A 25,616-nucleotide genomic window follows, 5' to 3' on the forward strand; every position below is an offset into this window, starting at 1 on the left:
AGGGTCCTAATGAAGAGGCTCCTTTTCCCAGGGAGAGATGCCAGCAGCTTCGCACCATCCTGGCCCCCTCGCCAGGAAAACCCTCCAGGGCAGGCGACTCCAACTCTGGCCACTTTAAAACTCGTGGACTCCACTCCCAGCACTCCCCAGTCGCCTAGGGGTCTCCAACCTTGGCCACCTGTGGAGTTCACTCCCAGGGATGGCAGGCTGGGGAATTCTGGGAGCTGAAGTCCCCAGAGTGGTTGAAGTTGGACAGCCGCGTATGGTTGCGGAATCATGGGAGTTGAAGTCCACAGGTCTTAGTGGCTGAAGCTGGACACCCTGTGTGGCTGGGGAATTCCTCCTCCTCCTCTTCCTCCTCCTCCTCCTCTTCCTTCTCCTCCTCCTCTTCCTCCTCCTCTTCCTCTTCCTCCTCTCCTCCTCCTCTTCCTCCTCCTCTTCCTCCTCCTCTTCCTCCTCCTCTTCCTCCTCCTCCTCTTCCTCTCTTCCTCCTCCTCCTCCTCCTCCTCTTCCTCCTCCTCTTCCTCCTCTTCCTCCTCCCTCCTCCCCTCCTCCTCCTTCCTCTCCTCCTCCTCCTCCTCCTCCCACTCCTCCTCCTCTCCCTCTCCTCCTCCTCTTCCTCCTCCTCCTCCTCTTCCTCCTCCTCCTCCTCCTCCTCTTCCTCCTCCTCCTCCTCCTCTTCCTCCTCTTCCTCCTCCTCCTCCTCCTCCTTCCTCCTCCTCCTCCTCCTCTTCCTTCTCCTCCTCTTCCTCCTCCTTCTCCTCCTCCTCCTCTCCTTCTCCTCCTCTTCCTCCTCCTCCTCCTCTCCCTCCTCCTCCTCTTCTTCCTCTCCCCCTCCTCCTCCTCGTCTTCCTCTCCTCCTCCTGCCTCTGTTCTACCATCTCTCCTCCTCCTCTTCCTCCTCCTCTTCCTCCTCCTCTTCTTCTCCTCCTCTTCCTCCTCCTCCTCCTCTCCTCCTCCTCCTCCTCCTCTTCCTCCTCCTCCTCCTCCTCTTCCTCCTCCTCTTCCTCCTCCTCCTCCTCCTCTTCCTCCTCTTCCTCCTCCTCCTCCTCCTCCTCCTCCTCCTCTTTCCAGTAAGAAAATGAGGAAGTATCCACTAGGGATGGTTGAGTGATGGCACACACTCTTGTAGCTCACCTGAGTTTCCATGTGTTTCTGAACCAGCAACCATTCCCACCTCAAATCCCCCACTTTAAATATTTGACCTTGTCAAAGAGACCCTTCCCCCTGACTGTTCCAGCAGGGTGGTGTTGAAGTGGCCCCACCTGTCCCCCCCAAAGACCCTCTAACTACCAGGAGCACCTTTTGCCATGTTGAAGTGCCCACCGACTTTGGCTTGGCATCCCTCAGCAGGGCAGCTGAAATAAACCCCTGGAGGGGGTCATCCAGGGCGGGCTCTTCGTTGACCCTTTGGTCTCCTCCAACCCCCCCTCCCCTTTCTTCTCTTTCAGACAAGTTGGAGCTTGTGACCTCCCAGGCGGAAAGCAAGGTGTGCGCCAAAGACAGCATCCCCGGCGGAGTGTTTTGGGGGGCCGTTCCCGGGAAATATCCACAGCGAACCTCCTTCTCCAGGACTGAGCGAGCCGGTAAGGTCCCCCCCCCCCCCCGAAGACAGGCTGACTTAGGGAGGACCAAGAAGAATCCACCCATCCTGGACCTCCACCCAAGAAACAGTCGTGGTAGAATGACAAACACGACACCAGAGGTTCCCAAAGTTAGCAACTTTAAGACTTGTGGACTTCAACTCCCAGAATTCTCCAGCCAGCTCTGCTGGCTGGAGAATTCTGGGAGTTGAAGTTCACAAGTCTTAAAGTTGCTAAGTTTGAAAACCTCTGCACTACAGGAACAGAGGGGACCCAGATACACAGGGGGCAGGGGAGTTGTAGTACCAACATATTTGGGTGCCAGGAGGTGCAACTACCGTATTTTTGGAGTATAAGAGGCACCTTTCTCTCCCCCCCCCCCAAAAAAAGTGTGGAAATGTTGGTGCGTCTTATACACCGAATACAGCCTCCCAAATCCCTACTGCCACATCCGATTTTTGCAAAAAAACAGCCCAGTTTTTGCAAATATTGAGGTATTTTTGCCTCCCCCCAGCCCCCAGCAGCCCTCTGCAGACTTCTGCATGGCTGGGGCAAGGCAAAACCGCCTCCGTTTCTGCGAAAAAAACTGCCCATTTCCACCCATTTTTTTGCCAAAACTGGGACATTTTTGCCTCCTCCCCACCCCCCACCCCCCCAGCCATGCTGAAGCCTGCCGAGTGCTGCTGGGGGCCAGGGAGGACAAAAACTTTTTTTTTTCCTTACTTACCTCTTCAAAATCTTGGTGCGTCTTATACACCGGTGCATCTTATAGTCCGAAATATACGGTACTTAGCTGGATTGGCTTCTACCAAGGAATTGGCTTGGAGGGTGCATTCCTCCTCCTCTGACTTGGTCTGAATCGATTCCTGTTCTCTGGCAGGACTAGCAGGAGTCGGGGGAGGGGAAATCAGAGATCGGGTAGCAAAGAAAGGGACATTTGTGGGTGCATCATTTCTTTGGGGGGGGGGTGTCCTCTCCAACAAAAATATTGCAAAATCACTCAAAATGCAGTGATAACACCATCCCCACCAAGAAGCCTGCCCACCTGGCATGATTTATGAGCCAACGCAAGAGCATTGAAGTCAGAGGTGGGTTGCTACCGGTTCAGCCGAACTGGTAGGAACTTGGCGGCCTGGGACACTAGAACCGGCAGCGACCCCTTCCTGCCACGCCTCCCGAAACCGGTTCTCCTCTGGGGCCGCCATCTTGTTTTTGGTTCTGCGCATGCACAGAAGAATCTTTGAGGCACTGAACTGGCAGCAATGCCAGTAGCAAACACACACCCCCAAATCTAGAAAGGGAGCACATGGGCGAGGTGCCCCCCCCACACCTGCCCGGTACTGGAGAGAAGCAGGGGGCTTCGCTCTGGGCCAGGGGCCTGTTGAGGGTCTTTTGCTTGTCTCTTGGAGGTAACACGGGGAGCCTGCAGCCCCTTCCTCTCCCCAGCGCCATCCGGGAATCGTGGCCTGGGCCGGGCGAGGGCTTGGGACCCGGTCCAACTTTTCCCCGTGCTGTTGCGAAGTGGGCCTCCCCCACTTTCTCTCCCTCTCCGTCTCCCTCTGTTCCCCATTTATCTCTTTTTTTGTGCTGAATTAAATCCTTGATTAACCCGTATCTTGCCAGTTTGGCGGCTATCTCTTCTGTGGCGCCGTCTGTCCAGACAACCGGTACAGGATGATTGATTCCTTGAAGATAGTCTGCTGCTTTCTTCTGATACTCCATTTATTGTCTAAATATTTTTGCTCCCGTTTCAGCAGCTTCCCTTATCCAGCCACGCTGACAATCCCCAGCCCTCTTTTTTTCGGCGCTCTCTTTCCTTGGCGTTGTCACTCCTGGGGGAGGCGGGAGGGAGGAAGACCCTGCTGCCCCCATCAGCCTTTCGCCATTCGTGGCTCTCCGGAAGCCTCCGCCTTCATCATCAGTCCTGGGTGGGAGGGGGAGGTTTCCCAGTTCTCTTCCCCCTGAATGCTCTGGGAATGGAGTGGCCCAGAATGGAAGATGGGTCCTTGGGGACTGTCTCTCCTGGACCCTCCTTGGATGCCTAGCAGGTATCGGGTCTTATGGAGCGTCCCTCAAAACTGGGATGGCAGTGCAGGAGCCTCCTTGTGTCCCCATCTCATCCTGCTTTTGGCAAGAGAGATCCATTTCCTTGGTTGGGAAGCCCCTTCGAAGCAGAAGATGAGTGGTTGGGGGTCCTCTATGAATTCCAGTTGGCTGAGTGTCTTGTAGAGGAAAAAAATGTTGTCCAAAGAAGGAAGAAGGTAGCTAGGAGAAGGTGGTAAGATGGTGGAGCAGAGTTCTTGAACAGACAGGGATGAATGAGAGTGGTGAAACTGATTTGATTTGATTTGATTTGATTTAATAAATTCATAGGCCGCCCAATCCCGAAGGACTCCGGGCGGCTTACAGAAAAATAATTTTAAAAAGTAAAGAGTTAAAAAACGAAGAAAACAGATTAAAAGAAGAGCCACATATGCACCCAGTCTAAGCGGGGCTGGACCGCAATCGTGAGGTCAACAGCACGGGGCCTGCCAGAATAGCCAGGTTTTGACAGCCTTTTGGAAGGCCATGAGAGTGGGTAGGGTCCGGATCTCTGGGGGTAAGTCGTTCCATAGGGTCGGAGCAGCTACAGAGAAGGCCCTCCCCCGGGGAGCCGCCAGCTGACATTGTCTGGCTGACGGCACCTGGAGAAGGCCCACCCTGTGCGATCTTATCGGTCGTTGGGAGGTATGCGGCAGAAGACGGTCTCGCAGATATCCGGGTCCTAGGCCCTGTAGGGCTTTAAAGGTGATAACCAGCACCTTGAAACGCGCTCGGAGACCAATAGGGAGCCAGTGCAGCTCGCGAGGATAGGTGTAATGTGGGTGTATCTTGGTACACCCAGTATCGCTCGCAGGCGGCTGAGCAGAGACAAAACATTTAGCATCTGGGTACCAAAAATTGAGACTGGAGATTTTGCGGTAGGACGGAGGAGGAAGTGTGGCTTGTGACCTTAAGGGTCAGAGGTGAAGCAACCGGAGTGGTAGGGAGACCAGATTCCGCAAAGCGGAGTTGAAAGATTGGGTGGTGCTTCCTCTAGAGAAGATCCATGAATGGTGTGGTCCTCCTCCTCCTCCTCAAAACAGTTGCAAGGCTGCCGTTCAGAAGACCCTGTTGCTCCAGGGCTGTTTCTAGGGGTGTGAACTGAGGAGAAACGCATCTGAGCGGAACATGCGTGTAAAGGATTTGAGGGTCTGGAGCAGGGGGGTCTCCAAACTTGGAAACCTTTAACCACTTGTGGACTTCAATTCCCAGAATTCTCCAGCCAGCTATGCCTGTTGCCAAGTTTGAAGACCTCTGATCTAAACGGAGAGATTGCAGAGGAAGGGATTACAAGAGAGTAAGTTATGCTGGATGGGGAGTTGACGTCCAGAAGTCTTAAAGTTGTCAACTTTGAAGCCCTCTGGTCTGGAGCAATATTTCTAAACCTCAGCAATTGGAAAGGTTGCCTCTCAACAAGCCACCGAGGGGGAGAAACCCTGATCTGAAGAGATGCTTCAGAATCATTCTATGAAAGTCCTCTTCTCTGCCACCTTCTGCAGGACGGAAATGCCCGAGGCCAGAGGGACGCTTCTCTAGTTAGTTTATTAGTTTAGTTTATAGTTTTGTATGCCACCCACTCTCGGAAGACTCCGGGCGGCTTACAATAAAAAAGGGAGGGGGGAATACATAAAACAATACAACAATTTAAAATTACAGCAACATTCATAACTTAAAGTGGGGCTGGATGATTCAACAGCCCCAGGCCTGCCGGAACAGCCAGGTCTTCGTTGCTTTACAGAAGGCTGGAAGGGTAGTAAGGGTCCGGATCTCAGGCCAGAAGGGTAGTAAGGATCCGGATCTCAGGCCGGAAGGGTAGTAAGGGTCCAGATCTCAGTGCCCCTTCCTGCTGGGGGAGCAAATCATGGGTGAAGCTTAGCGACTAACCAGGGTGGTGGGCTCGGCTCATCCTCCTCTCCCTCGTTTAGCGAGGGGTCCGGATAAAGTGTCCCAGGTGGATGTTATTCAGATAGAGTTTCCGATGGTTATCGGGCCCACTGCCGATTGCAGACACTGACCCCTTTGTGAGAGGGGAAACAAGGGGTGTTCTCAGCATCGCGGTGCTGCCCCGGGCCCCTCTTCCTGCAGAGAGTCTGGAGAACGACCAGAGGAGCAGCCACAGCTGGCTGCCGGCCTGCGTCTCTCGTAGACTTTGGGGTGCTCAACGGGATTGCAGGCCAAAATGGGATACTGCATGGAGCTGGCATCTGCTCCACACCCACCAGGTCTCTGATGGCAGCGAAGGAGCTGGGCTCAGATGCCAGGCCTGGGGGGGAGAAGGAGGGGGAGAAGAGCCCAAGTGCAGAATCAGCTGATCTCCCAGTGGTGTCCCTTCCACCCACGTGGCAGTGCTGCCCTTCCCTTCCGCATTGGGGGTGGCCTCCCGTTTTCGGGCACGTGCAATCCCAGGCGTCGTAGGAAGGGCCGTCAGCAAAAGTGTGTGTCTTTGCTGTGTGTGTGTGCAAGAGAGAGAGAGAGAGAGAGAGATGTGCTTGCACGAGTGTGTTATTATCACGCCGTGAGCACTTTGCTTCTTGGAATGATAAGCCTTAAAACCAACCAAGACTGTCAGTCTGAGTGGAGGGTTGAGAAATATTGGGACGGATAATTAGATTTTATATCGTTGGTGCTGCAGCCATTGAAGGGATCAGGCAGATTAATTTCCCCCCTCGCCCTCCTTTCTCCTCATTAATATTCATTAGCGGCGCAGGGAGGCAGGGAGGCTGAGCGGGAGCGAAATGGGGCTTTCGGCAAGGGGGAAACGGCCCAGGACCTTCCCCTGATCCTCCTCTTCCTCCCCTCTGGCTCCCTCAAAGGGGGCCAAACCCTTTTCCTCCCAGGTCCTGCTTGGCCTCCTGGGTGCTGGGCCGTTTTCCCTTCTGCGGCTGTTTGGAGGAAGTGCAAATTCGAACCTCCATGTCCAGCAGCAGTTCACCTCTCCCCTGACCGCCAAGGAGAAAAGTGGCGGGTTTTTTTTCCCTTTGGCCCCTGGCAAAGAAGAGCCCGTGTGTCCGTGGCGTTCGAAGGGGCAGAATATTTTTCTCTCGTCGGCATCTTAATTTGCCACGCCTGTTCCGACAGGGCCTTGAAATTGAGGGGAAGAGCCCTCCAAATCTCAGAGAAGGGGTGAATGTCGGGGGGGGGGGGAGTGTCTCCGGGGGGAAGGGGTCTCCTCAGCCCACAGAGGGCAGGGGGTGGGAAGCAAAACCAAATCTGCCACTTGGGTCTCAGCCCCGGGGCGCACCGGGTGGGTCCGTCAGCTGCAAACCACATTCATACCCGGGGAGGGAATTGCAACGTGCTGAGAAACCGCCGGCTTTGGCTGGAATTTGGCAAAAACGTACATTTACTTAAACGTACATTTACATAATACTTAATAGGAGGGAGGCGGGAAACCCCTTGCAGGGTAGGGCTGAGGACTATGCTCAATTCTTGGCGGACAAAGTAGCTCGGTTTCGATCGGACCTGGACTCCACCGCAGTAGATCCAGCTGAGACACAGGAGGACTATTTGCCACATCAGCTCTGGGTTGAGTTCCAGGAAGTTGCCTCTGGGGATGTGGACAAGGCCATCCGAGCTGTAAGCGCCTCCACTTGTATTTTGGACCCGTGTCCCTCCTGGCTGGTGGCTAACAGCAGGGAGGTGACACATGGCTGGATCCAGGCGGTTGTCACCGCCTCCCTTCGGGAGGGGCACTTCCCCGCCGTACTCAAACGGCGGTGGTGAGACCCCTCCTGAAGAAACCATCGTTAGATCCAGCCATTTAAACAACTTTCGTCCTGTCTCCAACCTTCCCTTTATTGGGAAGGTTGTTTGAGAAGGTGGTGGCCTTTCAGCTTCAACGGACCTTGGAGGAAGCTAGCTATCTTGACCCCTTCCAGTCCGGCTTCAGACCTGGTTACAGCACAGAAACCGCTTTGGTCGCATTGACCGATGATCTCTGGAGGGCCAGAGATGGAGGCTATGCGTCATCCTGGTTCTCCTTGACCTCTCAGCGGCTTTCGATACCATCGACCATGGTATCCTTCTGCGACGACTGCGGGAGGTGGGAGTGGGAGGCACTGTTCTGCGGTGGTTCTCCTCCTACCTCTCGACAGGTCGCAGTCGGTGTTAGTCGGGGGCAGAGATCGTCCCTGAGGCCCCTAACATGTGGGGTACCTCAGGGTTCGGTCCTATCACCCCTACTATTCAACATATACATGAAACCGCTGGGCGAGATCATTCGGAGGCACGGTATAAAATACCATCAATATGCGGACGATACACAATTGTATCTGTCCGCCCCGTGCCAACTCAATGAAGCGGTGGACGTGATGAACCAGGGCTGGAGGCCGTTAAGAACTGGATGAGTGTTAACAAACTGGTACTCAACCCGGATAAGACCGAGTGGCTGTTGTGTTTCCCCCCCAATAATTTGGCTAATATACCAACACTTAGGCTGGGGGGTCAAATTCTATACCCCTCAGATAGGGTCCGCAACTTAGGAGTCCTCCTGGATCCACAGCTGACTCTTGATCACCAGCTGTCGGCTGTGACCAGGGGGGCATTTGCCCAGGTTCGCCTGGTCCGTCAGTTGCGGCCCTATTTAGATCGGGGGGCTCTCACAACAGTCGCTCGAGCCATTGTGATCTCTAGACTGGAATACTGCAATGGGCTCTACATGGGGTTGCCCCTGAAGTGCATCCGGCGACTACAGCTAGTCCAAAATGCAGCCGCGCGAGTGATAGTGGGCGCACCGCGGTTCGCCCACGTTACACCTGTCCTCCGCGAGCTGCACTGGCTACCTGTTGGTCTCCGGGTGCGCTTCAGGATACTGATGACCATCTTTAAAGCACTCCATGGTAGTGGATCTGGGTACTTGAGAGACCGCCTTCTGCCGATTACCTCCCTAAATCGACCAATTAGATCGCACAGACTGGGCCTCCTCCGAATTCCATCTGCCAGTCAATGCCGACTGGCGACCACACGGAGGAGAGCCTTTTCTGTTGCTGCCCCGACCCTATGGAACGAGCTCCCCATGGAGATCCGCACCCTCACCACTATCCAGACCTTCCGCGCAGCCCTCAAGATCTGGCTCTCCCAGCAGGCCTGGGGATAGGCTCCTAATTACCCGCCCCGAGTGTTTGTTTGATTGCTGAATGAAAGTTGGGTTTTATTATTTTTCTGTTGTTCACATATTGTTTTTGTTTTGACCTTGCACTTCCCCTCCCCTGTGGTTGTAAGCCGCCCTGAGTCCCCTCAGGGAAAAGGGCGGCATATAAATCCCAATAAAAAAAAAAATTTAGTTTCGATAGGGCAGGTCGCTGGAACCAGATGCCCCTGATTGTTTGGTCGGGGGGGGGGCTGTGAAAGTGCAGGATTCCAAGGGTCTGTGCCCCTCGAAGGCATCCATTAGACAGGGGGGGGGTCCTCTTGAGGCGAGTAGGGGGCTCATCCACTGCCCCTCCGAATCTTTCTCTGCCTCGGATGGACGTGAGGCCTTCCAGCTGTTGGCTGTTTATTCTCTGCTTTGCTCATCCGTTTCTTAGCTTGGGATCATAAGCTCACCTTCCAGTTCTCTGCACGGACACCCCCCCCCCAAAAAAAAAACCCCAGTCTGTGGGCCCCCTCCCTGGGCGGGACCTTCCAACTGTCTCTTCCACGGCACAAACTGGGTGGCGGGGAATTCAACGAGAGACAATTCCGGAATGATGCTTAGACCGTTGTCTTCTCCAGAAACTTTGTTGTCCTTCTGGGGGGTGCCCTGGGGGGGGGCTCAAGCAAGGTGGTTTCAATGTCCAAACTTGCCCATCCCCTTCCCATCACTGCTGAACATCTGGGGCTGCATCAGCAATACACACACACACAGAGGCTCCGTGCCCGGTCAGAGAGAGTCCCAGCGCTTCCTTTTGTCTTGTTAAAGTGGGGCCCAGCTTGGCCCCCCTCCAGCAATCCAGCCTCTCCTCCTCCTCCTCCCTCCTCCTCCTCCTCCTCCTCCTCCTCCTCCTCTTCCTCCTCCTTTGCCCCCTCTAATCTCTTTTCCTCCCTGCACACCACCGAGGTTAGGGGTGAAGTGGCTGCTTCCTCCCCGGCCGGCACTGGCTTGGCCCGCGGGTGACGAAGAAGAGGAAATAACAAGCTTGTTGTGTTCGTGCTGGGGCCGCAGTGGCCGCGGGGTCACTTTTCCGCCAGGGAGGGGGGGCTGTCCTCGGGCGGAGGGGCCCCCCCTTGACTCCTCGGGGCCGCCCGTGACCCTGCTGAGCAGCCGTTCCGGAAGGGAAGTGAGCTCCGGGCTCTGCTCCGTGGCCACGTGGATCACGTCCCACTGGAGCGAGGAAGGAAGCCACCCGCTGACCTGGGCAGGGGCAGGAGACACGTGGCCACGTAGTCCAGACCCCCCCCCCCGCCCAGCATTGAGTCAATTCGTATCTCTGCCTCTTTGGGTTGGGGGGGGGATGTGTGCCAGGCAGCTCCATTATCACCCACTGGTCCAAGGCTGTCTCCATTCTGAGGGTAGAGCCAGGCCAGTCCTTCAAATGGGAAGGGGCACCCGTTGAGAAGAGGAACCCTGCAGAGATGCCCATCCCACCTTTGCCGGGCGTTTGTGTGGGAAATGTGAGCATCTCCTGGAGCTTCTACCATGACTGCCTTCCCAACCATTAGTTAGGCTGGTTTGAAATGTAAAAGCCAAAGTTTAAGATCCGGCCAGTTGCTCTTCCAACGGGGTCAGTTTCCATGTTTGGCCGAGTTCAGAGCCTGTTTTGCCGGAAGGGAGAGTGACCGGCACGTTCAACCCACGTCTCTTCTCTTCCCAGCTGAACCCAGCCGTGACCCTGATCCTGCAGGACGACACCTGCTGGCTGGCCAAGCTTTCCTTGGTCCCTGGCGAAGGGGATGCCAATTCGGTCATCTACAAGAAAGGTGAGCACTTGGGCGGTGAGCCCTGCCTGGTTTGGGGAGGGGAGTGGGGAGAGGGAGGGGTTCCTTCCAGTAGAGACAAGGCTGGTAGAGACAATTTCCTGGTTTTCAGGAGCAAATTCCCCCGCAGCCTCATGCCTGCACACACCTGATGTCTGTTGTTAACCATACAGGTAATCAATTGGGACCAGGAGTTCATTGCTAAACAAGGCGGTCCTTAAGTGAGTCCGAGCCCATCTTATGACCTTTGGAGTCACTTCAACCATAAGTGCTGATTGCCGAGGACCCAAATTTTGATCCCCAGGTGCTAAGTGATGGGGGGAAGGGAGTGGGAAAGAACAGTGTCCCATTTTTTTGTGAATGGGTGGTCCAACACTGCCACCTTTCTGTGGCTGTGTGCATTGCGCAGGATAGCAAAGTTTCGGAAGCATCGAACAGGCGTTTGGAACGGCAGCTAAAAGGACAGCGATGCTCCTGCCTGGCCTTTAAAAATCTCTGGGCTCCGTTAGGCCTTCTTTCATTGGAATCCTCAGAGGCGCCAAGCATCTCAGTGGCTGAGCAACTTCACCTTAACGTTCTGGGTGTTATAATTTTTGGGTCGGCTTGTTTGAGAGTTTCTCCCGGGTATTTGGCAAGATGGGAACGTTAGTAATTATTGCACATCATGCCAAGAAGCACTTTTATGCATTTAATAAATAACAATCCCTCTGAAGCCCCTACACAATGTGTGTGTGCAGGAGAGAGAGAGAGAGTTATATATAAATACAGTATAAAAATATGCTTATAATATTTTAGATATACCTTTTATTCCACTCTTTATCCATACCGTTGACTTTAAACTTTTTTAAAATGCTTTTAAACTGTTTTTATGTAAGCCGCCCGGAGTCCTTCGGGATTGGGCGGCATACAAATCTATTAAAATTGGACAATCCAAGAGTACTTTCAGATTATTTGGCTGTTCATCGAAGTTGTTGCAGAATTCAATTTGGAAATCAATTCAAATCCCACTATTTTACTGCTTCTTTTTCTCCATGTACCTCCTAGAGTTTGGGCCCTGGGATAACCCTGTGGGGACAGGCCGCCTGCTGCAGCTCCCACTTTACTACCAGGAGTAAAATTCCGGGGAGGGGTGATTTTTCTCAAGGCTGCTTGGGAGACCTTTAGTTCCCATTGGAAGGACATCATCACCTCTCCGGGCAACATGTTGGCCATTTCCCAGAGCAAACCTTAAGCTGTGGACCGTACACATTTCTTAAGAGGTCCCTAAGGGGGTGAGCATAAGCGCACCAGTGTGCCTGTCCTACTGTCCCCATTGATATGAACTCCTTTTAGGTGTTTATGACAGCTAAGTTTTGCTTATTTTTATCCATTTTGTTTGCGGTATTTTTCCCCATTTTTTTTTCCTACTTGTTTTCTTGCACTTGTTGACAAATTAAAATAAATAAATAAAATAAATAAAAGAAACAGAATTGAAGCTGGACGATGCTGCTTCTGAAAAGGGGGCTCCGTAATTGTGTTGTTTTTTTTTTCCCCCTCCTCCCCCATTTCCAGATGACTCCATTTGGTGTAAACCACCAAGGCTCTTTCCGAGGGAGAGCGCTGAAGGCGTTCGTCATGGCCGAGCCGATGGGGATCCCCAACCACGCCGGGAAGATTGAGGGCGGGGAGTCCACTCCCGCTGTCACTCTGCCTTCCGAAATCCAGCTGCTTCCCCAGCAAGCGGGGATGGCGGCTATCTTAGCCACGGCAGTTGTCAACAGTAAGTGATGGGTTCCTGCAGCCATCCCTGCTCGAGCCGTGGATGCCAACTCCTGGGGAATTCTGGGAGTTGAAGTCCGGGCGCCTGGCGGCTGCTCTTCTGCTGGATTAGACTGTTTGCCCCCCACCCCCCTTGGGACTGACCTCAGTGTTTAAAGTTTGAAGTTTGATTGATATTTGTATGCCACCCACTCCCTAGGGACTCAGGGCGGCTTACAGACAAACAAGGAATATATGAAGTTAAAATAGAAATAGAAATTAAAAATAGAAATACAACAGTTTTAAAATACCACAACATACATACATACTTAAAATGGGGCTGGATGCTAATTCAACGGCCCCAGGCCTGCCGAACAGCCAGGTCTTAGTGGCTTTACGGAAGGCCGGAAGAGTAGTGAGGGTCCGGATCTCAACGGGGAGATCATTCCATAAGGCCGGGGCAGCAACAGAGAAGGCCCTCCCCCGGGGGTTCTCCAGCCGACATTGACCGGCCGATGGTACCCGGAGGAGGCCCAATCTGTGTGATCTAACGGCAGGAGGCGGTCTCCCAGGTAGTCAGGTCCTAAAGTGGTTCCTCTTAGCTGACTCCTCTTCAAACTCCTTTCTGAGCTTCTATTCCATCATGTGCCCACTTGGAGAGCCCTTCCCCAGGTCTGCCTGGACTGCCTCCTTGTGCCTGGTGGGGTCTCCATGGGAGGGAGGATGAAGGAACGCCAGGAAGGGGCAGTGCCGGAGGAGGTCCCTAAGAATAGACCACAACTTCATGGCCTTTAATCAGATCATTACAGGCTCCCTCGACTCACAGCTACAGTTAGAACCAGAATTTCCACTGTTAAGAAGCCCGCCGTCTGTTCAGCAAGCCGTGCCTGACTTTACAACCTTATTTGGCGTGGTGTGTTAAGTGAATCACATTGTCGTTAGGGAATCTGCTCCCCCCCCCCCCCCATTGACTTCGCTTGTTGAAAGCTGGCTGAGAAGGTCACAGATGGTGATCAACAACCCCCGGGTGCTACATCCATTGCAAATAGATTCCAGTTGTCAAGGCCCTGGGGTTTCATAGCATAGTAATCACATGTATACTATTACATAGTCAATATCAAGTTGTATTATTAAGTAATTACATCAATTCATCTTACCACCAACTACTAAAGGGGGAAAAAAACCAGTTATTGGCTCTTCTGCTCTCCATACACATATTTATACCTTATCTGACACTTTCTTCCCCCTCTCTCCTCCCCTTTCTACATCCTGTCTTCCCTCCATCCTTTTCTGCTCTACTCCCTTCCTTTCTCCCTTCTCCTCTCTCCCCTTACCACTCCTCCTTATACATCTCATCTTCCCCCCTTCACCCTCTCTCCTGTCCCTCTCTTCCTATCTTTCTTCCTCCTCTGCTTCCCACTCTTCCTCTCATTCACTTGGTGCGTTTCAGCTTCTGAGCAACTCCATTCTGTGTTGATGGTATTTATGCTTCCATATCATATACATGAAAAAGAAAAAATAGCAGCATGCATGTACTATCATCCAACACCCCTCCTCCAACTAGTACTACTACCTGGGGGCTGGTCTGAGGGAGGAGGATCAGCGGAGGTTTGGCCGGTCGCTCTCCTGTCCTCAATCTTACGTCCTTCGGCGGATCTCCGGCTGCAAACACCCCCGTCCTCCTCCTCCTCCTCCTCTGATCCTCTTCTGCCTTCCAGAGGACGTCTTTCCTTGCAAGGATTGTGGCATCTGGTACCGGAGTGAGCGGAACCTCCAGGCGCATCTGATGTACTACTGTGCCAGCCGCCAGAACGCCACCTCGCCCACCCTGGACGAAAAGCCCAAGGATGCCTACCCCAACGAGCGCATCTGCCCCTTTCCCCAGTGCCAAAAAAGCTGCCCCAGTGCCAGCTCCTTGGAGATCCACATGCGCAGCCATAGCGGTAAGAGTGGCGCCATTCCCGGGAGCGTCCTGGTTGGGTAGGAAGGGGCCAAAGGGCCCCGGGACATGGGCTGGGGGAGGTTCCGGTAGAAGAGGCCCCAATTCAGGCGCGGAAGCTGGAGGCACAGGCTCACCCTCACCCCTGCTTTCAAAGGTCTCAGTCCTGCCCACCATCACAGTCTGAGACTGTCTGGGTAGCATTGTGCGGTTGAGTTGAGTTTATTATATTTCTATGCCGCCCTATTCCCCGGAGGGACTCAGGGCGGCTCACAACCAAGTCGGGGCGGGAGGGTACAAATAAGAAAAAAGAACACGAACAAAACAATACCACAATTTAAAACAACTCAACAACCATACCATTCGAGGGGGACAAAAACTCATTAGCCCCAGGCCTGTCGGAACAGCCAGGTTTTAAGGGCTTTGTGGAAGGCCTGGAGGGTGGTGAGGGTCCGAATCTCCACGGGGAGCTCGTTCCAAAGGGTCGGAGCAGCCACAGAGAAGGCCCTCCTCCGGGTGGTAGCCAATCGGCATTGGCCGGTAAATGGGATTCGGAGGAGGCCTAGTCTGTGGGATCTAATCGGTCTGTTGGAGGTTATTCTCCAATGTGAAGTCTAAATCACTGGCAGTCAGATCTCAGCCATGGAGACCTCCTGCAGCCCGGCCAAAGTCCAGCTGGTCTTTTTAAGGCGCTCCCATCAGCAGGTGTACTCCAACCTCTCCACCATGTCACAAGGGCCACGTGGGAATCCGTGGGCCCTAAGCCCTGACATTTGGGGCGAGGAGATAACTCCGTTTTCCTCCCAAGCCCTGCAATTCACACATCTGGCTTCTTTTTTCCCCAGGAGAAAGGCCGTTTGTCTGCCTCATCTGCCTGTCTGCCTTTACCACAAAAGCAAATTGTGAGCGACACCTCAAAGTGCACACAGATACCTTGAATGGTAAGTTGGCCCTCTCGGGGCTGGAAGTACGGCATGGAGCGAGTCCTTCTCAGGTGCCCATTAGCTGTGGGACTATGACTCTTCCTGCTTATAGCAATAGCAATGGCAGTTAGACTTATATACCGCTTCCTAGGGCTTTCAGCCCTCTCTAAGCGGTTTACAGAGTCAGCATATCGCCCCCACAGTCTGGCTCCTCATTTCACCCAGATAGATAGATAGATAGATAGATAGATAGATAGATAGATAGATAGACAGACAGACAGACAGACAGACAGACAGACAGACAGACAGACAGACAGACAGACAGATATAGAGAGAGGGAGAGATAGATATAGAGAGAGGGAGGGAGGGAGAGATAGATAGAGATAGAGATAGAGATAGATAGATAGATAGATAGATAGATAGATAGATAGATAGATAGATAGATAGATAGACAGACAGACAGACAGACAGACAGACATATAGAGAGAGGGAGAGAGAGATATAGAGAGAAGGAGGGAGGGAGAGATAGATATAGATAGAATAGATAGATAGATAGATAGATAGATAGATAGATAGATAGATAGATAGATAGATAGATAGATAGCAATAGCAGTTAGACTTATATACCGCTTCATAGGGCTTTCAGCCCTCTCTAAGTGGTTTACAGAGTCAGCACATCGCCCCCAACAACAATCCGGGTCCTCGTTTCACCCACCTCGGAAGGATGGAAGGCTGAGTCAACCCTGAGCCGGTGAGATTTGAACAGCCGAACTGCAGATAACAGTCAGCTGAAGTGGCCTGCAGTACTGCACCCTAAGCACTGCGCCACCTCGGCTCTTCACGAACCCTTGTGCGCAAGGCCCAAGGGAGGCTCCGTTGCTGGCGGTGGGAGCTTCCATTCTTGCTTTGTCCTACCCCCAAGAGTTCCCCGTTGAGCACCTTCATGGTGGAGGTTCACTGGTGGTGGGTTTGGAGAAAGTCCTGGGCTTCTCTAATTGGACAGAAGACCTTGGCGGTGGAAAGCTCTGAAAAGCAGGACGGTCTTATGGTGGGAGGGAGAAGAGAGTTTGGTCCCTCTTAGATGCCTCCTGGAGATGCCAGATGTGAGCGGCCTTTGCTCAATCTCCTAACTTCAGCATCTGCAGATAGAAGAGTTTGGCTTGAAACTCTGGAAAGTCCCACCTACTCTATAATTTTAGATTAGTTGGATAGACCTAAGCGGTTATAGTAAGTTCATTTACTACACTTCAGAGCCACCTGCTTCCTCCTATCCACTGGGCCCTTGGTCTCCACCACTATCCGAGAAGAGCCGAGGTGGCGCAGTGGTTAGGTGCAGTACTGCAGGCCACTTCAGCTGACTGTTATCTGCAGTTCAGCGGTTCAAATCTCACGGGCTCAAGGTTGACTCAGCCTTCCATCCTTCCGAGGTGGGTGAAATGAGGACCCAGACTGTGGGGGCGATATGCTGACTCAAAATAGCCAGCTTGGAAACAGCCTGAAAAATGGCCTGGTTTTTTGGCCATTTTTCAGGACGTTTTCTGGTGCCTGTGAAGACCATCCAGAAACCAGAAGAGCAGCTGGCAGCGGCACACGTGCCCACAGAGAGGGTTCTGTGTGCCACCTCTGGCATGCATTCCACAGATTCACCATCACAGATCTAGCCCATTGGTGGAGCACCAGCTTTGCATGCAGATGCCTCCAGATTTGCTAGCCGGTGCCCACCATCGCCAAGTGTGTGGGGAGCTCCTGGCAGCCCCAGGGGGTCGTTTGATGCTCTGCAGACCAAGAATGAGGCCGTTTCCTGTTCTTCCAGGTGTCTGCCACAGCTGTGGCTTCATCTCCACCACTCGGGACATCCTCTACAGCCACCTGGTCACCAATCACATGATCTGCCAGCCTGGCGCCAAGGGAGAGGTCTATTCCCCAGGCCCCACCATCCCTGCTTCCACCACTAAGCCATTGGCCCCGGGTAAGTGAGGGACTTCCAGAGGTATCCTGCGAACGGAGGAGGAGATTTGCAGCTCAGGGTTGAAGTGAGGGGTTCTTGGTGAGGCTTTCTGAGCTTAGCTTGGTGGTTTTCCTACAGCTACCTACTGTATTTTTCAGAGTATAAGACGCACCTTCCCCCCCCAAAAAACAGGGTGAAAATCTGGGTGCGTCTTATACACTGAATACAGCATTTTTGCTCTCCTGAAACCCCAACCCCTTCACAAAAATGGACATGCAGAGGGTTTGGGAGGCCTGCAGAGTGCAAAAAACCTTTTTTTTAAAATGTAACTCTTCAAAATCTTGGTGCATCTTATACTCCAGTGCTTTTTATAGTCTTGAAAAATACGGTAGTTTCATCAGCGCTAGATGATGTCCCTGTCCTGGTTAGAAGGTCCCAACCGGGGCTGATAAAGAGTTCTGAAGAACCTGTTTCATCAAATGGGCAGTGGATAAAATTAATAGCAGGTAGGGAATGAACTGGCTGGGGAGTTCACAGGTGTCCATAAGTGGATTGGTATTGGCAGCCATTGGCCAGATTGCCTGGTCAAGTTCATAATAATAATAATCAGCCAGGAGAAATGGCTTCCTCTGGATTCTTGGAGAGCAGGAAGATCATTGAGTTCCCAGAAGATGCTAAGCCAGGTTGCTGGTCAACTGTTTTATGCAGTCGGTAAATGATGTTGACCCAGGAGCCCAGCCCACAACCTCTGAGCTCAGCCCCCCCCCCCGGCGCCCCCCGTGCTTTTCCAGAAAGGCTCAACCCCCCCTGTTTGTCTTCCCTTCTGCAGGCTTGAGTCCTCCGGGTTCATCCCTCTGCGCTCAGGTGCAGCTTCTGTGGCTACGTGGCCAATGGCTTGACCAGCCTCCAGCAGCACGTGGCCTTGCACAGCCCCGCAGTGGCGGCTCTGCCCAACTCGGAGCTGAAAGCCGTTCAGCAGAGCCCACCAGAGACCCCCGCCAAATCCCCTTTGCAAGAGGCGAGCGGGTCCCCGGAAGAGGATGCGGGGGGCGCCTCTCCCCCCCAAGAAAGGAGCACTGCTGCCAGCTGGCTTGACGGGGCCCCCCCTGTGAAGGTCAAGGAGGAGCCTTTAGACGAGGAGGAAGAGCCGCGAGGAGACCCCCAAGAAGAGGCGGCTCCTGAAGCCGAGGCGGATGCGGATGCGTCCCCCAGGGCGCCCTCACCCCACAGCCTGCTCTCGGTGAAGGTGAAGTCTGAGATCACCAGCCCCACACCAGGATCCAGTCCGGTGCCCACCGAGCTTGGCGCCAGCACCTCCGGGGGCACCGTGTTTCTGCCCCAGTACCTGTTCGGCCACGAAGCCTCTGTGCTGCCACAGGCGTCCGAGATCTTGGCCAAGATGTCCGAGCTGGTTCACAGCCGCCTGAAGCAAGGCCACGGTGGGGTGCCTCCCGCCCTCTTCCCAGGCACCCCCGTGCCCAAGGGCGCCACCTGCTTTGAGTGCGAGATCACCTTCAACAACATCAACAACTATTACGTCCACAAGCGCCTTTACTGCTCCAGCCGGCGCCTGGCGGAGGACAGCCCCTCCGTCCCACGCAAAGCCAAGGCGGCTCCCCCTGCGCCCAAAGGCCTCTCCGCTGCCGGGCCACGCCTCTCGCCTGGAGAGAGCAGCGCAGCCCCAGAGGGGGAACCGGAGGGAAACGCCACCCCTCCCGCCCTAGAGATCAAGCAAGAGGTCAAAGGGGAGGAAGGCGCCGCCAAAGCCAGCCCCTCCCCAGAGACGGATGGGACCGGGCGCATCAGCGAGGGGAGCCCGAGCCCAGGGGCCAGCTCTGTGGAGGAACCAGAGGATGACCCCAACCGGACCGTCTGCGAAGCCTGCAACATCCGCTTCAGCCGCCACGAGACCTACATGGTGCACAAGCGCTACTACTGCGCCTCCCGCCACGACCCTCCCCTGCGCCGGAGCAGCGCGGCCGGCAAGCTGCCCTTCCTCCCCCAGCCGATCCGCACACGCAAACGCCGCAAGCTGTACGAGATCCACAACGCCAGCAGACAACTGGGGGCTACCCCAGAGCTTCCCCGCCCTGAGGCGCCTCCCGTGGTCCCCTCTCTCATTTCGGTGGTCAAGGCCACCCCGTCTCCCAGCTCGAGCCCAGATGCCGAGGGCCCCATCGACCTCAGCAAGAAGCCCCGGTTGAGCAGCGGGAGCCGGGTGCTCCCCGCCGCCCTCCTCCCCCTGGCGGACTACCACGAGTGCACGGCCTGCCGGATCAGCTTCCACACCCTCGACAGCTACCTGGCCCATAAGAAGTACTACTGCCCGGCCACGCCCTTGCAGACCAGCACCATGGAGCAGCTGCAGAAGATCAAGGGGGCCGTCCCAGCCCCTCGGAAGGCCCAAGACAGCCCGGAGGGTCGGGCGGAGGAACCCGAAGGGGTATCGATCAAGGTGGAGAAGGTGGTGCCTTCCGTGAGCCCCGTGGCTGCACCAGTCGGCTTCCCTGCCGCAGAGCCACTCCAGCTTCAGCAGCAGCGCCACCTGGAGGGCAAAGCTCAGCACCTCGCAGGCGCCAAGGTGCCCCTGGCCATGTGCCCTTACTGCCCCGTCAACGGCACCGTGAAGGGAGACTTGGTAGAGCACTTCCGAAATACGCACGGACTGTTTGTGACCAAAACAGCAGCAGGGCCCGCGTTGATAGAGGCCACCCGGACGCTGGCGGATGGCAGCCCGCTTCCCTCCCTCCCAGCCACCTCCCCGTCACAGCCGGCCCCCAGACTGCCCAAGGACAGCTTCAACGGCAAAGAGGCGCCCGTCCCTCCCCTGTCCAATGGGAGCCCTCGACCCACAGCTTCTCCCCAGCCACTCCTACCCCTCTCCCCCTCCGTCCCCTTGCCCCTCTCCCCCCTGCCCGAGGCCCTGCCAGCACCCCCCCTTCCGGGCATACGGACAAGCTGCGCAGACCCCTTCTGGCAAAGGGCTGGCCACGCCCGTGGCCAACGGCAGCCACCGCTTTTGCCGCCTTTGCAACATCAAGTTCAGCAGCCTGTCCACCTTCATCGCCCACAAGAAGTACTACTGCTCATCGCACGCGGCCGAGCACATCAAGTAGCACACCAGCCCTGCCTGTCCTTGTCCCCGAGCAGCATTGCCTTCCTGGGAGTGGAGGCCTCATGCGAGTCACGGCAGCGAGGGGACTGCTCCCTCCTCCCCCCCATGTGCTCTCTGCCCTTCGGTCTGGAACCAGGGAAGGTTTTGGGTTTGCATGAAGAGCAGCCGTGGAGGAGAGCCTTCCGCAGCAGAGCCTGAGAAGGGGGGAGAGGAAGATTGAGGGCGCAGCAGGGACCCTGCTTCCACTGAAGCCCAGAGGCCCAAGGTGTGTCCCCGGGGGACTACTTTCTTCAGCCCGGCACACTAGGGTGCCCCCCCCACTCTCCCTGCTCTCGAGGCCGCGTTGTTCAGGGTTGGCTGAGGTAGGATCTGAACAGCAGATATGAGCTGCACGGAAGGAGCTGCACGACCGGAATGCCACTTGGAGGACCCGTCCCTCCGAAGCTCAACACAGCTCACTTGCAGGAAGAATCGAAGGCCCCCGTTGCTCCATCTTCTTTTTCCAGTTTCTTTGGCACTTCCTCCCACCCGACCCTTACCCCCTTAGTGGTGGTTTTGCTGCCGAGTAACTGCTACCACAGGGACCCAAGAGACATTTCGGACAGCCCTTTCAGGTTGCAGAATCTCGGCCTCGGATCAAGCACGTGCATGTTTCCCCTTCATTGGGGCAGGAGATCTTCCTTGGCGTGCCTGGCACCCCCATCCTCCTCCTCCTCCCCCCACCGCCCCGCAGGGCCCAAGATCAGAGGGCAAAGCCAAAAAGGCCTGAATCCTGAGCACAAGGGCCCCCTCGGAGAATTGGGGCTTCTGAGGGTGAAGATGAGGGACGGCCATCCAGATTTCATTTGTAGAATCCCTGGGCATTTCGTACACGTCTCCAAAGCACCTTTAATTTCAATTCTTTTCTGGAACACCTACTAAAAACAAAGCTCAGATCATCTAATGAGGAGCAGCAGGTCTTTCATGGTTGGGAGCGGGGTGCAGATTTACACTCTGTGCATGCTCTGAGACCTCGGCGGGTCTGGCCATTTGAAAAAAAGATAACGGAGCTAAATCATGGTGGGGAGCAAACCTTGCTGTACTGCTTGGCTGCCCTGTTTTCCTAGAGCAAGACCCCCCCCCTCCCACTGTTCAGGGAGGTCAAAGGTCGTGCATTCCCCCTCCCCCAGCCCCGGAGAAGCTTGGAAGGGGCGGGGGCTTTGGGGGGGGCTCCTCTTGGGATGGGAGAGATCCTAGCAGGGAACGATACCCCGCCATGCCTTCCACATCTCTGGATAAATTCTGTGGGGCATTCTAAGGTGTGGGGCAGCTGCTGTAGCCTCCTAGCCTAGCAGAAACCCCCTCGGGGGTCTGTGCCCAGCCCCTCTCCCCAGCATTTGATCCTGCCACTTGCTGCTATCCTGGAAGTCCTTAGTTCTTCGGGAATCCTGCCCGCGTGGCCGGCAGCTTTTCCTCCGGAGGGCTGCGGCCCCTCCTTGCCAAGGGGGGGGGGCAGCAATAGCAATAGCAATAGTTAGACTTATCTACCGCTTCATAGGGCTTTCAGCCCTCTCTAAGCGGTTTACAGAGTCAGCATATTGCCCCCAACAACAATCCGGGTCCTCATTTCACCCACCTCGGAAGGATGGAAGGCCGAGTCAACCTTGAGCCTGGTGGGATTTGAACAGCTGAACTGCTGAACTAGCAGTCAGCTGAAGTGGCCTGCAGTGCTGCATTTAACCACTGCGCCACCTCGGCTCGGTATAAGCAGGCAAACATGCATGACTTAGGGGTCCCTGGGCAGAATTGGGCGAACTGGAAGAGGCTGCCTTCCCTCCCTCCCTCCCTCCCTCTCCCCATTGTTGTCCGGTGGGTTGTGTAGAATTGATGTGGCCTGTAAATGAGATATGCAGACAAGTCAGCACTGAAGGGGCAGAGGGGGAAATCCCTCTGCTTGGGAACTATGTGTATAAGCCTGTATATAAATAAATGTTCATTAAATCTGGGTCTCGGACTGGTCTTTGCGTGGACACGTGGCGGGGGGCGGGAAGGAAAGCTAGGGCCCTCGGTCGGTGGATTCGAACCCTGGGGCCGGGTGAAGGAGGTCAGCCAGGTTCGACAGATCTCCCCACACACACAAGAGGATGAGGATCACGTTACCCATTCGGTCGCGTCCGGTTCTCGGCGATTCTCCACAACTTCTGACCTTGCCCCCCGCTTCTTCCTGGTGTCGGCTTTGATGGGGTCCAGCTCCCGGGTCCTTTGGTAGCCTGGCTTCCTCTGAGCCAATTCCCCCAGATGCGGGGGGGGGGGGGATTAAGGGAGAACCACGTGGTGGTGTTGCCTTCTAGTGCAGTGTTTCTCAACCTTGGCAACTTGAAGTCGGATTCTGGGAGTTGAGGTCCACAGGACTTCAAGTTGTCAAGGTTGAGAAACACTGTTCTAATGACTTCCCCGGTGGGTTTTACGGGCTCCAGGACTTATCGGTCCCCTTTGTCGTCCAAGGATTGAGGAGGATCCTCTCCAGCATCCCAGTTCAAGCAGGTTGGATTTTTTTCTTGGCTCGCTTTGTTTTTTAAGTCTCCTACATGCATTTAGTCTCATACATGCATTCTCTTAGTTATTATACTTATCACATTTTAATAACCAGGCTATCAAAACCTGGCTATTCCGGCAGGCCTGGGGCTGTTGACCTCATGATTGTGGTCCAGCCCCGACCGGATTGAGTGCATGATGTGGTTTTTAATCTGTTCTCTCTGCTTTTTTAATTCTTTAATTCTTTTTTTTAATGTATTTTCTGTAAGCCGCCCGGAGATTGGGCGGCCTATAAATTTATTAAATACTAACACTTTTAAATATTCATTTTTCCACCTGAAAAACTAAAATATCCAATCGAGATTGCTTTGATTGCCATCCCAAGCCACCCTACTTTCCTTTTCTCCCTCCCTCCCTTCTCTACTTTCTCCTCCTCCTCTCCTTTCCCTTTCCTTCTTCCCCCTCCCCTACTCCTCTCTACCTTTTCCCCTTCTTCCTCTCTTCCTACCCCTCCCCATCTTCCTCTCCTCCTCCTCTCTTCCTTTCCTCTTCTCTTCTTCTGGTTACCTGTTTTCCTCTTCCGTCTGGTGTATTTTCGGGATAGTATTCCAGCAAACCCGGCTCTAACTTTATATTTGGCATTTTAACGTTCGCTTTCCCTCGTTATATTTTCCAATCTGTTTTTCCTGGGTTGATTTTTTAAGGTTCAACTTGTAACAGGTTCCCCCACCCCCAAGGGGGGGGGAATCTTCTGTGGCCCAAAGGGATAACTGAGGAAGCCGAGTCAAGTTATGAAATAATTCGGGAAGCTGCGGCTCTTCCCAAAAGCCAGGAACTTCTGATGAAGCGAACGAGTTGGGGAAGGAAAACAGAGGAGAAATGAGACTAATTGCCTGCATAACTTGAGACTGGCCACTGGAGGTCGCCAGAGCCCTGCTCTTCATCACAGCGGCTTGGGAATTTGAGGGGCTGGGTCAAACCACGCACACCCCTTGAACCCGGAGCTGTTCTGGGGAGGGGATTTCTCAGGACTGAACCATCTTTGAGCTGGAATTTGACCTGGGAGCCACTCTGGAGTTGGGACCTCAAGTCTCTGGAATGATACCTGGGCAGGTGGAGAGGGTTTTCCCGTCCCCGTGGCAGCTCTAGGATTTGGGGTTGGGTTTGGTGCTTAGGTTTGGCGAGGGATGCCCCAGATCAGTGATGGAGAACCTTTAAAGGGAGCATGCGCACACGTGCTCATCTGACCTGCAAGCCGGGAGGAGAGGTGCCAAAGGGGCATGTGTGCCGGAAAGCTAGTCTGGCTTTTGGCATGCATGCCCGTGCAACCATCGGCTGGCCAGTAGAGATGCCCAGGCCAAAACACAGAGGACCAGCAGCTCTTCCAGTTCCCAGCACTGCCGCACGCACCAAGGCAGCTGATCGTCATGCACGCCAGAAACCCGGATGCAATGGGAGACGCTGGTTGTGCCAGGCAACATTGCTCCATGTGCCACTTTGGGCATGCGTGCCATGGGTTCGCCATCAGGGCCCTGGATCTCTAAAGGATGGGATCAAATGGCCAAACAGCCGCCTGGACTTCAGATGGACCAGAGGGCGATGACTCAGAGATGGTCTCTTGTGCAGGGACCAGATGGCCCCCGAGAGGCACTTTGGGGAGAGCGAGAAAGGACCACCTTGGCTGACTTTAAAGGGGGGGGAGGGACCTGCCTGTATTTTGGCCTGAAGGTCCTTCAAGGACAGGGAGGGGGAAACGGGGAGGGGGAATTCAGAAACGGTCCTTGAAGAGATGGAGGAGGAGGAGGTTTGAGATTTGAGGTTTTGTTTTATTTATATGCCACCCTATTCCTTGCGGAACGCGGCTGCATTCTGGACGAGCTGAAGTCTCCGAATGCTCTTCAAGGGCTGCCCCATGGAGGAGGAGGAGGAGGAGAGCCAGGTGAAGCAAAGGGGACTCAAGGCTGCAAAACTGACCTCTTGTGTTAAACCATTCCATCACCTAGAAGCTCCTTTGCTTTAAAATCCTCTCTTGTGTTCTGCCCATCATGCCGGGGAATCTGAATGGCCTGTTTTTGTGAACAGCACTGTTGTTTAAATCCTGTCTCTAAATCTATACCAACTGGGGAGCTTTCTAAAAAGAACCGGAGGCACCAACGCCTTTCTAAAGACGCCAGCTGGTGCCAACTCATTCTTGGCACAACCGCCCTCCCTCTCTCTCTCTCTCTCTCTCTCTCTGCTGAGCCAAATTTTCGAACACTTGACCTGTAGGATGACTGCAGGTAAGGCGAGATAGAATTGGGCAGGAACGAAATTGTTTTCGTTGTTTTCTGTGAGGGGTAAGAAGCGTAAGACACGGGTCCTTGGCATAGTTGAGGGATCTGTGGCCACTTTCGGGGTCTTGGAAATATTTTAGTCAATCGCCGTGCAACTCCCCAACATCTGGCAGTGGTCACAAACCTTCCCTGCGGGAGAGAGCCAAGGAGATTGGCCAAAGACCAGCCTTCCTGATCCAAATGCTTCCTTCAGTTTCTCTGCTGTCACTGCAGTCTGGGGAATTGGGAGCCCTGGGGGCAAATGGCTTTGATCTTTTGCCGAATGCCGCATTAGAGCCGATTGTTACTCATTCACCGTCCTGGAGAGTGGCAGCGTTTTGATGTGTGCCAGGCCTCCTGATGTTCTGCAGTTTGCGCTCTACAGCCTTCCTCCCCATTTGGCTGCCTGGCCCAGGGTCTCTTGGCTGGCACACGCTACAGCCGTCGGGCCAGACTGGCAGGTGGCTGACAGCAGCACAGAAGAGGATTGTGGGCAGGAATCGGGGAGAAGGAAGCGACGGCAGGCGGAAGCTTGGAAATTGGCCCAGCTATGCCCGGAATGGTGCAGC

At 54.5% G+C, this 25,616-nt stretch overlaps 1 protein-coding gene across 1 annotated transcript; it reads left to right on the top strand.

Moving 5' to 3' along the window:
* Window positions 1-276: 276 nt before the first annotated feature.
* On the top strand, window positions 277-20,222 carry ZFPM1 (zinc finger protein, FOG family member 1). Its single transcript, XM_032231154.1, is given in 11 exon segments — window positions 277-296; window positions 1,478-1,586; window positions 10,457-10,562; window positions 12,111-12,153; window positions 12,155-12,318; window positions 14,015-14,239; window positions 15,081-15,176; window positions 16,972-17,127; window positions 17,936-18,054; window positions 18,056-20,074; window positions 20,076-20,222. Coding segments are annotated over 11 exon segments (3,204 nt in total).
* The last annotated feature ends 5,394 nt before the right edge of the window (window positions 20,223-25,616 follow it).

Source organism: Thamnophis elegans, chromosome 14 (assembly GCF_009769535.1).
Source record: "Thamnophis elegans isolate rThaEle1 chromosome 14, rThaEle1.pri, whole genome shotgun sequence".
NCBI lineage: Eukaryota > Metazoa > Chordata > Lepidosauria > Squamata > Colubridae > Thamnophis > Thamnophis elegans.